The sequence below is a fragment of the Lontra canadensis genome, unplaced genomic scaffold (assembly GCF_010015895.1).
Source record: "Lontra canadensis isolate GAN:19392208 unplaced genomic scaffold, GSC_riverotter_1.0 scaffold50, whole genome shotgun sequence".
NCBI classification, from domain to species: domain Eukaryota; kingdom Metazoa; phylum Chordata; class Mammalia; order Carnivora; family Mustelidae; genus Lontra; species Lontra canadensis.
This window is the reverse complement of record NW_022631044.1, coordinates 2856080-2874007: the sequence shown is the minus strand read 5'-3', so window position 1 is coordinate 2874007 and position 17928 is coordinate 2856080. Positions and strand designations below refer to the sequence as shown.

Below are 17928 nucleotides of genomic sequence, written 5' to 3'. Positions count from 1 at the left end.
GCTCAGTGGGTTAAAGCCTCTGCCTTCAGCTCGGGTCATGATCTCAGGGTCCTGGGATCGAGCCCCGCATCAAGCTCTCTGCTCAGTGGGGAGCCTGCTTCCTCCTCTTTCTCTCTGCCTGCCTCTCTGCCTGCTTGTGATCTCTGTCTGTCAAATAAGTAAATAAAATCTTAAAAAAAAAAAAAAAGAGGAAGAAAGTTAACTAAGTAAAATACCCTTACATCCATAATCATTTTGCAGTTTTTACAAGGTCCAATTTGGCTAAACAGCTGGAGAATTAGAGCTTCTGTCACATCTCTGGAAAGGTTGCCGACATATCTGAAACACAAAGAAAAACAACTTACCATTTTAAATTTGCTCCTTTGCATCAGTTTCTAAAGCTGCTTACTGAAAAAGAAATCTGGGGAATAGACAGATCTCTGCACTGAACACCACCACCGGAACAGGTTCCCAAAGTTTGCCAAAACTTCAAAATTTCTTTCAAAGCAGATACATGACACTCTACTTGTCATCTCATGGACATCAGTAGTAAAGGGGAATCCTGTGTGTATGTTTATTTAGTCAAGGTTTTGCAAAATAAGCCTGGTGTTTCTAAGTCTGTAGGCTTACCTTAGGAAGATCTGTTTTCAAAAACTCTCAAATGAGGGCATCTGGGTGGCTCAGTTGGTTAAGAGTCTGCCTTTGGCTTTGGTCATGATCCCAAGGTCCTCTGAAGAAGTCCCACATCAGGATCCCTCCCTACTCAGCAGGGAGTCTGCTTCTCCCTCTGCCTGTCCCCACCAGATACACCCCACTCCCTCATACAAGCACCCATGTGTGCTCTTTCTCTCACAAAAATAAAATCTTTAAAAAAATTTTTAAAAATCTCAAATGAGTCATTAGACGCATAGCACATTTAATACAATCAATCTTGTGAAGCTTTGAAATTATTCCTACTTCTTCAGTATTACTGAGAACATTAAAATTTCCTCAATTTTTAATCCATACAATTCCCTTTACACTGTCCAATTTAGGTATACTTCGGTTTACACTGTGTGTGTGTGTGTGTGTGTGTGTTTGTGTATATATATATATATTTTTAAAGATTTTATTTATTTATTTGACAGAGAGAGCCAAGAGCACAAGCAGGGGGAACAGTAGAGAGAGAGGGAGAAGCAGGCTCCCCACCAAGCAAGGACCCCTGATGTGGGGCTCAATCCCAGGACCCTGGGATTATGACCTGAGCCAAAGGGAGACACTTAACCATCTGAGCCACACAGGCACCCCCACAATAAATGTATTTTTGAAAAATCATGGGTAAATCACTTATTAGGTATTGCATATGGTCACAAAGGGATGGGGAACCTTTCCATGAATATCACTAATCAGTGATAAGTGTAGAAGTGTAGAGAAGTAGAAGGATTCCAGGAGAGACTTTAATAGGTAATAGGCCTCAGTGACTAACAAACTTAGTGTAAATACTTTATTAGAAAACCACACAGCAGGGGGCCCCGGGAGTCTGCTACTCCCTCTCCCTTTGCCTGCCACTCCCCCTGCTTGTGTTCTCTCTGTCAAATAAATAAAAATCTTAAAAAACAAACAAACAAAAACCCAAAACCACACAGCGGGTATAATCTTTCTTAAAGAGTTTATAAGTAAATTTTCTCAAAATTGGATTTTGAAATGAAATTACTTCTAGACTTGTTAAGCTGGGCTTTTATCACTTCTTTTAAGTAGGCCCCACGCCCAACATGGGGCTTGAGTTCACCACCCTCAGATTAAGGGTCTTATCTCTACCAACTGAGGCACCCAGAGGAGCCCCCTGAGGTTTATCACTTCTGAAGTCAGAATGTAGTCTCCCAATAACCATAGTTTCTCATTTTTCTGCCAAGAATCCTTCAGAGACTGTGATAAAACATATGGACTTTCTCCACAGAAAAATAAACATCCATACATGCCTGAAAGTATGGATCCAATTCCTTCCTTCCACTTACCCAGTCAAGAGACAAACTCTGAGTGCTAACTACAAAGGCATTGGAATAGGTTAAAAAGGCAAAGGGAGAAGTGATGAGTCTTAAGGAACAATAAACATTTAAAGATCAGATAGAGTAATAACATTCAAAAATCAACTTCAACATCTATAAAACCAACAATTTTTCCAGTATTGGAGGCTATTATTACATCATGTCCTTATTCTGAGTATCTGTAATTAAAGGGAAAGAATTAGGCATTTATCCTGATTTGAGTAGAAACTCCAGTGTAGTATAATTTTTTTAAGGGATAGCATAAGTTTTTTTTTTTTTTTAAGATTTTATTTATTTGACAGAGATCACAAGTAGGCAGAGAGGCAGGCAGAGAGAGGAGGAAGCAGGCTCCCCACTGAGCGGGGAGAGCCCAATGCGGGGCTCCATTCCAGGACCCCGACATCACCACCCGAGCTGAAGGCAGAGGCTTTAACCCAATGAGTCACACAAGCGCCCCAGTTTTTTTGTTTTTTAAAGATTTTATTTGTCCGAGAGAGAAGCAGACTCTCCTGAGCAAGGAGCCCAATTCAGGACTTGATGCCAGGACCCTGGGGCCATGACCTGAGCTGAGGGCAGACGCTTAATCGAATAAGCCACCCAGGCATCCCTAGTGTAGTATAATCTAATAGCCCTAGATGATGAGGGAAAAACTCCTTTACAGAAAAATGCTAGTCAATAAGTGTAGAGAGAATTAAATTAGTAAACAATGCAAAAGCCCTACTGAAATGATTAATTCAGGTAAGAATCATTAATAGCTACAAAACCATTAGGTGAATGGACTGTGTGAAAATGGTATTTGCAGGGTGCCAAAGTTATTACACAGATTACTGAACACTGCAAAGGGAAAACAACCTTAAAAGAGAAAGCTCTGGCTGTTTTACCCCTGTGATCGAACTTTAAAATCATTTTTATAGATAGACATTTCCATGGACAATATATATCATACAATACCACCTATGAAGTATTCATATAAAAAAAGTCTGACTTGAATCTAATTAAGCGTAAAGTTAAACCCAAGTTGTAGAATACTGGGGGATGCCTGCGTGGCTCAGTTGGTTAAATGTCTGCCTTCAGGTCAGGCCATGATCCCAGGGTCCTGGGACAGAGTGCCACATCCAGGGTCCTTGCTCAGTGGGGAGCCTGCTTCTCCCTCTCCCTCTGACCCTCCCCCTGCTTGTGTGGGCACTCTCTAATAAATAACTTTTTAAAAAGTTTATAGAATATTGGGCATATAAAATAATTATACAAATTCAGATGGGGAATATAAGACAACCTGATCTCTTGAAAAATAAATTGTCCTAAAAAAAATCTTTAAAAAGAGGACTGTTCTTGATTAAAAGAAACCTGAAAGACACTGATAACCAATGCAATGACTAATCCTTGACTATAACCTAGATTTGGGGAGAGGAGTTAACTTTTTCTGGGAGAACTCTAATTAATCAATGTAGAAGGAATGAGGAAAATCACCAGAAAGCCAGCACAGTAGTAACTGCTACTGATTAGATCCACCCATGGATCTTCAGTTGATGCAAATTTTAGGGAGAAATAGGGTATTTGTAGAGCCTCAGAGTGCCTCCTCTAAAATATTTAATGATTGGTTTTTAACCAATGAATTGGTTGTTTTAACATATGTCCAAACCTCCCTCTATGAAGTGAAGCTTAATTTCCCTCTTCTCGAGTGTAGGTTAGTCTTATTGACTCAATTCTAATTAACAGTGTTGAAGACAAAAAAAAGGGTAGCCACTGTATAGTGAAAAACTACTACCCTCACAAGACTGCCACAGTCATGAAATGCATCCCCTCACATATTAAAGGAGGGTAAAGAGATAAGACAACGAAATGCAATGTAGGATCTTGGACTGGATCCCAGAATAGAGAAAGGACATTAGCAGAAAAACTGGGGATACTGGAATAAACCTTGTAGTTAATAGTATTGTACAATGTCAATTTCTTACTTTTGATAACCATACTGCAGTTATGTAAGATGTCAACATTAAGGGAACCTGGGCGAAGGTTATATGAGAACTCTGTACTACGTCTAGAACTCTTCCATGTCTATTTTCACCTGACTCTTAATGCCTGTAAGAGAATCTCAGAATTGCTTTCTGTCTAAATGAAAAAAATGGCTCTAACATCTATTTTGGTAAAGCTCGACAATCTAGCGTCAAGTGGGCAGTATTTAGGGAAAGGAATTTCTTTTACTCTTTGCAAAACCGTCTAATTTTCTGAGAAATATTTTGAGTGATATTACCTACTTGAAGATATGTAATTTTAAAAATCGACTTTAAAAAGCACTAGGATTTGTATTACTTTACAACTGTTTATTCAATGTGACCTGTGGTATACTGTAAGCTCCAGGAGCCTCTATCAATTAACTCTACATAGACCTGTCTAGAGAAAAGCTCTTCAGGGGGATGTTTCGCAAACAACTTGCTCTCAACCTTCAACACCATTACAATAAACTAAAGTAACATAATATGTTCATATCCAAGAAACCAAATGACAAAATCTTTTCCCTCCTCATGCAAATGAAAATAATCCATTAGTGTTTTGCTTTTCACCAATAAGTTAACCATTAATACCTACTTCAAATTTTTAGAAGCAACTTAATGTTATTACTTTCCAACTCTATCTGTTAAATAAATTAATTAATCGGAAACGGAGAACCCAAATTTGAAAACTACAGATTCTTTTTATACTCACCATACTACCAATGGAAGAATAAACAAGTTTCTTAGTTTGCAGAATGCACTATACTTTACAAAGCTCATTCTCATCTTTATGTACCTGTGTTTCTTTAGCTGTTCCATACTTTGTTACATTCTATTCTGTTTTTGAAGCCAAAGGATTTCCAATTAACAGCACAGATTTGTTATAGGTACAGTGGATTATTTTGGGGGGGGGGGGGTTCTGCCAAACATTTTTCTTCCTATTTTTAGAGAAATCCTCACTCTATGGCAGAGGCTCACTTCTCTACAGAAGCTGAAAAGGCTTGATACGGTTCTGTAGTCTCCCTTACATGTGATCCAGGTTGGGCGGATTAGGGAAACGGGACCTGAACACAGAAGACAAAGAGAGGATTAAAGAAGCAGAGACAGAAGAAAATACATTTTAGTGGCAAACAGCAGTGGAGTCCCACGTCCAATGAAAGTGGAAGCTGTGGTATTTGGTCCTCAGTGGATGTGGTAGTAACATCATTTCTAGGACAGTCTGTGGCTTGGTAAGGACTGTGGGCCTGACAGCTGTCTTGTTTTCCTGAACATTTTCTAAGCCAGGTTCTATAACCTTCCTGCAAATGTGGGAGTATCCCAATATCTTGATTTTATAAATAGCTTTTATGCTTAAATTTTTTTTGCTTCCTGCATTAAAAAAAAATCCCAACTGATAAAAAAACATACTGGAGCAGTGGCAAGCCAAGGTTCCCTGTCATGTATACTAGACCACTAAACAAAAATGTAACTTTCTTACATTTATGCAAGTTTTTCTTTTTTTAGAAGATTTTATTTATTTGAGAGAGAGACAATGAAAGAGTGCATGAGAGGAGGTCAGAGGGGAAGCAGGCTCCCCGTGGAGAGCCTGCTTCCCCTCTGACCAGGACTCGATCCCAGCACTCCAGGATCATGACCTGAGCCAAAGGCAGCTGCCCAACCGTGCCACCCAGGTCCCCGCCAAGTTTTTATTTTTCAAAATTCTTTAAAAAAAAATATTAAAATATCCCTTTTTAGCTGTTCCACCATGGATTAAAGTATCCCATATTGATATTTATTGTATCACCACTGAGATTATGTCCCAATCTGTGCAGAACTGTAAAGAGAGGAGTACAAGAGACTTAACTGTTGAAGCAAACAGACTTCCATGGACTAAAAAAAATGTCTTCCTTGGGTAACTGGTATATTAGCTAACAATGCTGGGATTTTTTGTTTGTTTTTTTAAGATTTTATTTATTTATTTGACAGAGAGAGAGAGAGCACAAGCAGGGGAGCAGCAGAGAGGGAAGCAGGCTCCCAGCTGAGCAGGAGAGCCCAATGTAGGACTCGATCCCAGGATGCTGGGACCATGACCTGACCTGAAAGCAGAGGCTTAACCATCTGAGCCATCCAGGCGCCCCAATTAGCTAACAATACTGTATCAATGCAGTCACCTTAATATGACAACTGTATTGTTGTTATATAAGAGAATGGTCTTGTTTTTGGGAAATATATGATAAAGTACTTAGGTCTGAAGTGTTCTTTTCAAATGGTTCATCAAAAAAAGAGTATCTAAATAAGGCAAATATGGCTATGGGCAACTGGTTATTAGAACACAAAAGGTACCTAAGTCCTCAACTTAGTATTTTTGTTACTTTTCTGGTTTTTAATTTTTCAAAATGAAAAGCTACCTGGGAAGATTCAATGGAAAAGTCATTAATGGCACCAGTTAACAGTTGACAGTTCTGCCAGGGATAGGATTTCACATCAATTTAATACACATTTTTGAAGCTGATAAGTAAGTTCAAAGAGTTATAAAACTGGAATCCAAAACCCTTACAATATTTTTATTGGGGTAGCTCTAGAAAATCTGACAGTCTAAATTTACAAAGCAGAACACTGTATTGGGTTTTGAGTTGCAATCACTGTATAAAAATGCAGAATTTGGTATGAAACTTCTGTGAAAATGAGTGAAAAGCATAAACAGGATTTTATGTAATGATAAATTCCATAAGAGTAGAGATTTTCAGTAGGGCACCTGGTTGGCTTTGTCAGAGGAACATGCAACTGCTGATCTTGGGGTCGTGAGTTTGAGCCCCAGATAAGGATTAGAGATTACTTAAACTCTTTTAAAGGGGGGGGGGAGCAGACTTTCATTTTTACTCATACTATATATTTAGTGTTGAGAGCCCTGCCTCAAACATTTTAAGTATTCTATAAATAAATGTTAAAGAGATAACTGTACTCTCTCAGAATTACTTTTGAACATTTTTCAAACTGCTTAGAAATTACCAATTTCACCTGATTCTAATTTAGGGGGGAATGTGTATGTCTTTCACTGATTATGAATTTATGTGCAATAGTAAACGGTACACCAGCATCATAACTTACTATTATATTAACAACTGTTACTTTTCTGATAGCTGAAACCGCCATTTTTCATTAGCTGGCACCTCCTTCACTTGGGAGATCAGACCATACACATAAACCAGACTGAACAAATGTATGTTATGATATGCCCCAAGACATCCTAAGACATCCATGCTCTCAAGACTATTCTCATTTTTACTTATATTTTGCAACAAACACTTTATTTCTAAAATTTTATTTCTAAGTAATCTTTATACCCAAAGTGGGGCTTGAACTTACACAACCTGGAGATCAAGAGTCCCCATATTCGACTGACTGAGCCAGCCAGGCCCACCCCCCAACACACTAACATTTTATTTTATTTAAAGATTTTATTTATTTGTCAGAGAGAGAGAATGAGTATAAGCGGGGGGGTGGGGTAGCAGCAGGCTCCTCACTAAGCAAGAGTCCATCCCAGGACTCTGGGATCATGACCTGAGCCAAAGGCAGCAGCTTAACCTACAGAACCACCCAGGAGCCCCAAACTAACATTGTAGATGACTGATACGACAAATTTGTAAGCAAACCTACTTACTGATTTCATTCTCACACCCCACATCCAGTCTATAGGTAATTTTTTGCTCTATTTTCAAAATATACCCAAAATCAAACCAGTTTTCATAATATGTCCCCAAAGTCCTGCTGACAAGGAATTGAACACTGGCAATCTCTAACTTAATGCTGAACACTAACCTATGACAAATGAAGTTATCTCCTCTGAGCCATTTACATACACAGGTGATACTGAGATTCGACTACCTTTCCCTCAAGAATGTAAAAATCTTGACTCATTGCTTGGAATTGTACCAGCTTTAAAAACAAATTTACTGATCACTTACCGTAGACTAAACACTGGTAATAACATACTGAAAGACCCTGACTTGCAGGTCATTAAAACAAATATTTTATATAAAAAGTAAAAACACCGCTGGTAAAACAAAACAATGCCGGTAAAACTTAGTGATTAACACCTACTCACATTTAAACAAGAAAGGTTTCACTGAAGAATGAGGAGTTTTGGTTGAGGGAGGTAGAAAGAAGGGAGATAATAGGCAGTTAGAACATGGACTACTTTAGGGAAGAGATTCTTGGATGGGGTGTTCTAGTGAAGAATACAAAGCACATTTAGCAGTAAGAGTTAAAGAGGACAGCAGAACTGCAGGATGAGGAACAAAAAGGTATATGACCCTGGGTGACTTATTTAAACTTTTAAGCTTAGCTTTTCCTGAGCTGCAGAATGGACCCTTTATTGCAGAGTTCTGATGAAGATTAAACAAGCATGTAAAGCATTTAACACAGAACCTGGCAATCAAAACATTCAATAAGTGAATAAAATTTCCTTTATTATTTCTCCTGCAACAGTTGGTCCCCTATCCCCAAGCTAGTACAATTTAACTACCTGCTTTTGTAGACTGGCCTGAGAAAGCTGAGGTTGTCTTCATTATTTGACATTCCCAAATCAACGTAATAAAAAGGTTAAGTTCCCAGATATTTCTGGCAGTTTCTGAAATTAAAAATTTCACAATCATGTAAGAATCTTAAATGTAAAGACATTATAAAAAATGATCAGTGCTTAATCCAATATTCTGCTGGCTGTCATACCTCTAGAAAAGAGTAAAGGGAAAAATGATTTCCATAAAGCCTATGAGGCTAATAGTTTTTTAGGAAATATTTATCTATAGATATAATCTTTCAAAAAAAACAAGGGACACCCACTAATTCTTGCATCCTATTAAAAAGACAAGGTAACAGATTATTAGATAAGCTTGCAAAAAGTTTACCAATCTCTGAAGAAACAGGAGTAACTATGTTTCTCACACAGATAAAAACGGACACTTTTCAGGGTGTAAAAATAATCGATGACGTTTTCTTCATAACAACTGCAACATAAAAAGTTGCAGAAAGAAATCTAAAACTGTATTTTTAACGCATGGCGTTCTCAAATCGCCAGTATGCTAAGAATAAACACAAAAAGGTCAAAAACTCATCAGGCCTTTTCTCCTTTTCGAGAAAAGCAACAAAGACAAGATCACCTCTTCTGAGACTACTTTGGAAAAACAAAGGAGAATGCTGTGGGGGAAGCTACTCCACAAAGAAAGTATCCCCAGCTGAGATCACTTAACACTAACAACTCTCAGAGGTGACTGCATCTGTAAAGGTATTTATCAACTGTTGCTTCATAAAAACTGTCCGCTCGTTCAGCAACATGTCAATCACTAAAGTATCAAGCGATGATAAAAATGTATCAAATCCACTTCCCCTCGGCTGAGAGATTTATGTATACCTCCGGGAGAGATTTCCATTTAAAAAAAAAAAGAAAAGAAAGAAAGAAAAGGCAGTTTCAAAATCCTTACGGTGCCGGGTTTTCGGCTTTTTGGTCGGGGGAGGGGTACTACAGAAGGAAAGCCAGAGAGGTTAAAGAAAACTATTTGGCTTTTTTCCAGCTGGCAACTTCGAGAATAAAGTTTATCTCACTGAAAACCGAGCACAAGCAGCCTCAAGAGAAAAACTCCTATCAACGAGAAGAAAATGAAAGGAACAGGGAGAGTTTCTGGAACAAATCAAAGTAAAATGAAAAGGACGGCTATAAAGATCAAGAGATTAATGAAGAAGCGGGGGGAACGGGAAACACATAGAAGGAAAGCATGGGACAATAAAGAAGGTTCACCGAGTTCTGAAAAGAGGTTTGAATGAAAAAGTCTTTTCCCCAGGCCTAGGACCACAGAGGGCCCGCGGCGAGGCCAAAGGCCACGCTATCGCGTAGTTAAGGTGACGGGAGTAATGAAGAGGGCTAAGCCCCCTCTCCCTCCACCTTGGCCTCTCATAGCCCGGGGCTCGGTCCCTAAGCATCCAGGTGTGCGCCAAGGAGAAGAGCCAAGATATTACGGCGTCCACAGAGAACAATAGGCTGGGGAGCGCGCCGAGCCGAGGCCTCCCTCCGGGACGACCACCATCCCGCCCCCCTCATCACTGCCCCAGACTCACAGAGTCTTGGGCATCTCGTCCTCCATGGCTGCTGCTGTCGCGCCGGCGCCTCGGGGTCCAGCTCCCTAATCTTTACTACCCCCCAAATCTTTTGAGCGGTTATGGCTGCGGAATAGCGGAGTTTCTGGCCTGATCGGAGGTTACTCCGCCTCCTCCTTCCGCGGCAATTACACTAAACCGCCGGGCGCAGCGCGAACAATGAAGACCCAATACAAGATGGCGGCGAGCCGGGAGCTCAGAAGCAGCCTGCGAAGTGACCCGGACCGCGCAGGCGCAGAATAATCTTGCACTTTCAACCTCCCTCAAGCCATAGGTTCACTTGTTGCGCAGCCGCTCTTCTAGCCGACACCAAGGGTATATCAGACTGCGCAGGCGTAAGAATTAACTCTTTCAGGAGTTGCGTAAAGTTTTTTATCTTCAAGCTCTAGATTCGAATGTTTCAACAGTGAATTATAATGAAATAGAAATATTCATGGAAATTAAAAATCTCCAGTGTTTCGTGAGGAAGAAAGACTTCTTAAAACTGCTCAAATCACCTCATTTTGTAGGCGGCGGGAGTGAAAAGGGAGCTGCGCCGCCCGGGAATCGAACCCGGGTCGCAAGAATGGGAATCTTGCATGATACCACTACACCAGCGGCGCTGATGGCTTAAGTCTTCGCTAAAATATCTTAGAGCAAAATGCAAGCAAACATTTGTTCCTATGTGAGGATTTATTCATTTAAAAATAAAGTTTATTAAGAGTCTATAATCTATTTTTCATTGATCTAAGGAAGGATGTTATCTCATCCCAATACAGTTGAATGGCTCCTCTTAATCCATTAAGTTATTGTTCATTAATGTTCATTAAGAAGACTGTCTTTAGTAACCAAATTTTGGAGAGCCAGAAAAATCTTTTCAGGTATTTTCATTTCCTTGGTATACTCAGTGCACTTTGCAAATATTTAAGAAATAGTTATTTAAATAGTTATGCAAATCGGTCAAAGAATTCTAAAACTAAATGAGTTTCTAAAACTAAACTTCAGTCCTCTGGGAAGGGGGTGGAAAAATCAGGACTCTGAAATGTGTGTGGTTCGGTGTAATCATTATGCATTTCGTGTTACATTTTATAAATTATGTGAAATATTTTTAAACACAGGAGAATGTACACATCCAAAACCGAGATGTCCTCTTTAGAGTAGTTTCTTAAAACTATACCTTAAGATTTCTATTTTTGGAATTGTCTTTAGAATCTGGGGCTCATTCTTCAATTTTATTCAAAGATGCCAAATATTAGTCTTTTGAGGCTGAATAAGACAGGTGTTTATAGTGGATAAAATTTTTTAAAATAGTGTTTTGAAGTGTACAGTATAGTGGTTTTTAGTTTATTCACAGAGATTTGCACCATCACTATAATCAATTTTAGAGCATTTTCATCACTCCAAAAAAGAAATTCTTACCAATCAGAAGTCACTCTCTATTGCCCATCCCACCTGACTTCCTAACATACTGATCTGTCTATAGATTCACCTGTTCTGGGAATATCATATAAATGGAATCATGCAATATGTGATTCTTTGTGACTGGCTTTTTCACTTAGCATTACGCTTTTATGGTTCATAAAAGTTGTAGCATGCATCAGTATTTCATTCTTTTTCTTTGCCAAATAAAACTCAATTGTATGGATATAGCACAAGTATCTTTTAGGCTTCAAAACCTTTATGAAAACTTGATTATTTTTTATATGTTTTAAATTGTTATATATGTTACATTATGATATATGTATGTTATATTTGTATAACAATATAAATATATTGCTACATTAACATATACTATATTGAATATAAATCTATAAAAGACATAAATATGTAATTGTAATATATATTATATATATTAACATATATGTTATATACTGAAGGTTTTTTTTTTAAAGATTTTATTTATTTTCTTGAGAGAGAGACAGTGAGAGACAACATGAGCGAGGAGAAGGTCAGAGGGAGACACAGACTCCCCATGGAGCTGGGAGCCTGATGCGGGACTCGATCCTGGGACTCCAAGATCATGACCTGAGCTGAAGGCAGTGGCCCAACCAACTGAGCCACCCACGCGCCCTATACTGAAGTTTTAAAGTTACAAAATTAATACAGGTTCACTATCACAAGTGAAACAATATACAGACACCTCAGTGGCTCAGTCAACTAAGCATCTGCCTCTGGCTCTGGTCGTGGTCCTAGGATCCTGGGATTGAGCCTGCTTCTCCCTCTGCCTGCTATTCCCCCTGCTTGTGTACTCTCTCTCTGACAAATAAATAAATAAAATCCTTAAAAAAAAAAAAAAGTGAAGGGGCTACTGGGTGGCCAATGGGTTAAGCCTCTGCCTTTGGCTCAGGTCATGATCTAAGTGTCCTGGAATCAAGCCCCACATCAGGCTCTCTGCTCAGTCGGGAGCCTGCTTCCCCCTCTCTCTGCCTACCTCTCTTGTCTATTTGTGATCTCTCTCTCTCTCTCTCTCTGTCAAATAAATAAATAAAATCTATTAAAAAAAAGTGAAACAATACAGATAAGTAAGGAAAAGACTAATTAATTCTCTCATTATCCCCCTCTTGATGTAATTAATGCTAACAGTTTAGTCAGATTAGTCAGCAGGCTTCCACATTGTAATCATACAAATGCAAATGTATTTGAGTGCTTGGGATTTTTATTTAAAAAACGTCATTATGGGATGCCTGGGAGGCTCAGGTGGTTGGACAACTGCTTGCGGCTTGGGTGATGATCACGGAGTCCCAGAATCAGTCCTGCATCGGGCTCCTTGCTCCGTGGGGAGTCTCCTACTCCCTCTGAACTCTCCCCTCTCATGCGTGCTCTCTCTCATAAATAAAATCTTTAAAATAAATAAATAAAAATTTAAAATGTGGTTAGGGCACCTGGGTGACTCAGTCTGTTAAGTATCTACCTTCAGCTGGGGTTGTGATCCTGGGGTCCTAGAATGGAGTGGCATGCAGGGTTCCCCACTCAGCAGGGAATCTGCTTCTTCTCCCTCTACCTGCTGCTCCCCCTCCCTGGTTGTGCTCTCTCTCTCTCTCTCAAATAAATAAAATCTTTAAAAATAAAAAATGTGGTTAGTCCATGGATATTACTTTCCAACTTTCTCTTCTCACTTAAACTTACATCATAGATATTTTCCAGTTGAATCAATACAGATCTAATTATTTGTTTTTTTGGTAGCCACAAAACAGTCCATAGAATGAGTGTGTCACAGTTTATTCAATGTTAAATTGAATAAATGACCATAAATGGTATTGAAGAACATTAGGTTACCCCATTTTTGTTTTTAGTTTTTCCACTACAAACAATGCTGCGCTAAACATCCTGATACATATATCCTTATAACTGATTTTCATTTCTTTAGAATAGATCTCCAAACGTGGGATTTTTGAATTAGGCAATATATCTACATATCAATCTTAATAGATAATTGTTTTAAAAAAAGTTTTTAGTCATTCGCACACTACAACAATGTTTGAAAGTCAGTTCCAGAGAACTCCATCCATTCTACCTTGTTTTCTCCTGCATTGTCAGTCTTATTAATTTTTGCTAATATGAAAGATGAAAAATGGTATCTCCTTAATTTGCATTTGCTTAAACTACTGCTAGAATTGAGCATCTCTTCATGTGTATTTCATTTTTCATTTTTATTATTTATTTATTTATTTTTAAAGATTTTGTTTATTTATTTGACAGAGAGAGATCACAAGTAGGCAGAGAGAGAGGAGGAAGCAGGCTCCCCTCCAAGCAGAGAGCCCGATGTGGGACTCCATTCCAGGCCCCTGAGATCACGACCTGAGCCGAAGGCAGCGGCTTAACCCACTGAGCCACCCAGGCGCCCATATTTCATTTTTTAAAGACTTTATTTTTTCAAAGCTGTTTACAACAAAATTGAAAGAAAGGTAGAAATTTCCCATTTACCCAATGCCCCCAAATTTGCATTCATGTATGTTTTGTTTTGTTTTGCTTTGAGCATGGGCACTTGCTTTCTCTTTTGTGAATTGCCTATTTATATAGTCTGTATTTATATTGAATTGTTTACCTCTTACCAACTTGTAGACCTCTGTATGTTTGCAATACATACCACAATCTTGCCTGCCATATTAGTGGCAGATGCTTTCCTCATGTATTATTTTTTTAACTTCTAAAATTCTATTTTTTTTAAAGATTTTATTTATTCATTTGACAGAGAGAGATCACAAGCAGGCAGGGAGGCAGGCAGAGAGAGAGGAGGAAGCAGGCCCTCCGCGGAGCAGAGATCCTGATGCGGGGCTGGATCCCAGGACCCTGGGATCATGACCTGAGCCGAAGGCAGAGGCTTTAACCCACTGAGCCACCCAGGCACCCCTAAAATTCTATTTTTTGCCATCTGAAAATGTTTAAGTTTTATGTAGTCAAATATGTTTCTCTTTTCTTATATTGTTTTTGAATTTCCTGTCTTGCCTAACAGGGAATAAATATTATTTAGTTTGTTTAGAATAAGAAAAAAGTGAGATGTAAGGAAGTAAGAAGGTATGAAAATGAATTTTTTCAAGGTAGTTTCAAAAAAGAAAAAGAAACACAGAGCAGTGGCAGAATTACATACAGATTTAAGTATTGTCAAAGATAAGCAAAGCTAGCACTAAAGTTTTACTTTTAATCAGTAATATACTATTGCACAAGGGAATAGTCTAGCATAATCTGAATTAAACTTCAATTTGTATAGATCTTACTTGGCATTTGGAAGAGTGACTGTAGGTATAGGGAGGGAGATGAGCAGGGGCCACACTGAGTCCCGTTAGTGAAAGATTACAAAACTTCAGAGAAAGGGTGATAACTGGTACTTATCAGTTAGGCTCCTGTCCTCCCACAGAGGCTATGAGACAGAGGCTCTATCTTCACGTGTTGGCTGGAACAAACAATAACGTCTTGGGAGCCTTGAGTTTTCTCAGACAGGCACTTTAAAGGTAGCTAGGGTCATCCCAAGGACACAGCTTTGAGCTGTTAGAAAATGTTAGTGTTTTGTTCAAGTCTTAATAGGCCAAGGCTGGGGCACCTGAGTGGCTCAGTCGGTTAAGAATCTACCTTCTGCTTAGGTCATGATCCCAGAGTCCTGGGATTGTGGCCTGCTCAGCATGCTGTTGAAGTGTGGAATTGTAACTCTGCATGGACTATGGACAGTCAACAATATGTACTTAAAAGTTGCTCTATTGCAAAATGTGTGTATTATCCAGGTACGCATACACTATTTTTTTGTACTGATGGTCCTGTACCAGAAACATTTTCTTTTGTTGTTACTTACTTTTTAAAACTTTGTTTAGCCACTTAAAGAATATCTGCTCATGGCATAATTTGTCTCATCAGGCTCCCTGTTCACCAGAGAGTCTGCTTCTCCCTCTGCCCCTCTCCTCAGCTCATGCTCTCTCTCTCTCCCTCTCACTCTATCCTCTTTCTCTCTCTCTCTCTCTCAAATAAATAAAATGTTAAAAAAAAAAAAAAAAGATAGGCCCAGCCTAAGGCCTGTCTAGTGGAGAAGATTGCTCAGAGGAACCTGGCTGGAATTTGGTCAAGGAGAGAACCTTAGTAAGTGTTTAGTCTCCTAGGGGGGAGTCTGCTTTTTTGAACAGCATTCCTTTTATGAATGTTTGTTATATTACCTCATTATTACTCCTCATATATATGGTAGCAATTTCTCTCTATGACCTTTTTAGAAATCTTTTGAGTTTTCAGTGGCAGTGTTATTTTAAAAGGGCATTGGGGCACTTGGGTGGCTCAGTGGGTTAAAGCATCTGCCTTCTGCTCAGGTCATGATCCCAGGGTCCTGGGATCGAGCCCCGCATCGGGCTCTCTGCTCAACGGGGAGCCTGCTTCCTCCTCTCTCTCTGCCTGCCTCTCTGCTTCCTTGTGATTTCTGTCTGTCAAATAAATAAATAAATCTTAAAAAAAAAGGGGGGGGCAGGAGTGCAGAATGAGAAAGCCTCTGACCCACTTTCCAAGTCCTTTATACTGTGTCTTCACTGAGCGTTCTTTCAGTAAACTCCTTCCCAAGGTTTCAGCAGCAGCAGTGAAAGCTTCTAAAGATGACACGTGTCAAAGTCACTAATATGGTCCATTCTAATCAACCAACAAACATTTATTGAGTGCCTAGTAAGCTTAATGCACCGATAATTGTTGTGGGGATAATGTAATTTGGAAAAAGGAAAATAAAACACACAGAGAATTTAGTTCTTTGTAATTTCAAGATGTAGTGAAAATGGAGCTTACTCTTCATCTTTTTATGTTAACTAAGAGTCTTTATTTCCTGTATGATTTTATCTTATTTCATTAATACCATCTTCACTCCCCCTTTCTCTGCTTAACTGGCCTCCTTGCTGTTCCTCAAACATGTCAGGTATTTTACTTACCTAGACAGCTCTTTCCCCAGATACTTGCTTGACCCACTCTCTCACTTCCTGCAAACTTTTGCTTAGATTCTATCCTGTTCAATGAGGCCTATACCAACTACCCTATTTAAAACTGCAACCCCTTCCTCATTCCTCTCACCCCACTCTGTATAATATATAATTTACTTGTTATAATTACCATATCTCTTTCCACTGGAATATCAGCTTCATTAAAATAAATATTTTATTTTATTTTATTTTTTGACAGAGATCACAAGTAGGCGGGGGGGGGGGGGGGGGGGGGGGGGGGGGGGCGGGGAGCAGGCTTCCCGCTGAGCAGAGAGCCTGATGCGGGGCTTGATCCCAGGACCCCGAGATCATGACCTGAGCCAAAAGCAGAGGCTTTAACCCACTGAGCCACCCAGGTGCCCCAAAATAAATATTTTTAAAAATGTTTTGTTCACTGATTTTTCTAAAGCACCTAGAACATTGCTTGCCACTTACAAGGAACTCAATAAATATTGGCCCAATGAATGAATGATTTTTGCACTGGGTTTTATACTCTCTTTTTCTAAGTTCAGTCTTTCTTTGTATCCAACTTCTTTTCCTTCCATCCATACTATTCTTCATGTTCACATGATGGTTTTATTGTTTTGTTTTATTGGGGGGGGGGAAGAGTGGAGGTGGGGTATTTATTTTACTTACAAAATGGGATCTTATAACATTCATCAGTCAGTCACCATTTTTCTCACCTACCGATACCAGGATAGATCCTACAGTTTTTTAAAAAAGATTTTATTTATTTATTTGACACAGAGAGAGACAGTGAGAGAGGGAACACAAGCAGTGGAAGTGAGAGAGGGAGAAGCAGGCTTCCTGCTGAGCAGAGATCCCCATGCAGGGCTCCATGCAAGGACACTGGGATCGTGACCTGAGCCGAAGGCAGACGCTTAACTACTGAGCCACCCAGGTGCCCCTAGCTCCTACAGTCTTTCTAATGCTTGCATAATATTCTACTGAGTGCATTACTTTTATTCGTATTTGCCATTACTTTCCATCTTGGACCACCCCATCCCTGGTCGCCCTTTTTCCCTTTCACCCATCATGGTTTACCCATTCATCTTATGCCCAACAGTCCCTGGAACATAATGGTCATTCAGTAAGCATTTGTTGCTCCGCGCGTCTGACAGCGGTTTGCTGTGTGCATTCTTTGACAGGGAGAGACTGAAGGGACAGAAGAGGGCACTAGTGAAGAAGTGATGGGGAGTAAGTAAGGTGGCGAGCTGAGGTGAGCCTCCGCTTCTCGTGCCTCTGGTGTGTCCTTGAAGTAGGGTGCGTTTCAAAGGGTCTGGGACGGGCTTGGGGACCGAGAGGACCGTGTTTGGAAGCTCCTGGAGGGACGCACCCAATTGGGGTGCGGTGGCCCCGGCTTGCTCCGGGTGGGCTTGGGTGGAGCTCAGA

At 39.6% G+C, this 17928-nt stretch overlaps 1 protein-coding gene and 1 non-coding gene across 19 annotated transcripts in view; both read right to left on the bottom strand.

Annotated features, from left to right (window-relative positions):
* TIA1 (TIA1 cytotoxic granule associated RNA binding protein) overlaps positions 1-10342 on the bottom strand; it is a 33588-nt gene extending 23246 nt beyond the window's left edge. For 2 of the 18 annotated variants that reach the window (XM_032873703.1, XM_032873708.1), the window contains exons 1-3: positions 10085-10325; positions 8499-8603; positions 216-318 (exon numbers count right to left, since the gene is read on the bottom strand). In XM_032873703.1, the coding sequence (XP_032729594.1) occupies positions 216-318; positions 8499-8551 (156 nt within the window). In that variant the 5' untranslated portion in view covers positions 8552-8603; positions 10085-10325. Of the gene's footprint in view, positions 1-215; positions 319-8498; positions 8604-10084 lie in introns of all 18 variants that reach the window. The other 16 variants (XM_032873706.1, XM_032873710.1, XM_032873704.1 and 13 more) reach the window with 14 other exon arrangements.
* Positions 10343-10654: 312 nt separating this feature from the next.
* On the bottom strand, positions 10655-10725 carry TRNAG-CCC. The gene has a single exon. It is a non-coding gene; the product is annotated as a tRNA-Gly (tRNA).
* Between the last annotated feature and the right edge of the window lie 7203 nt (positions 10726-17928).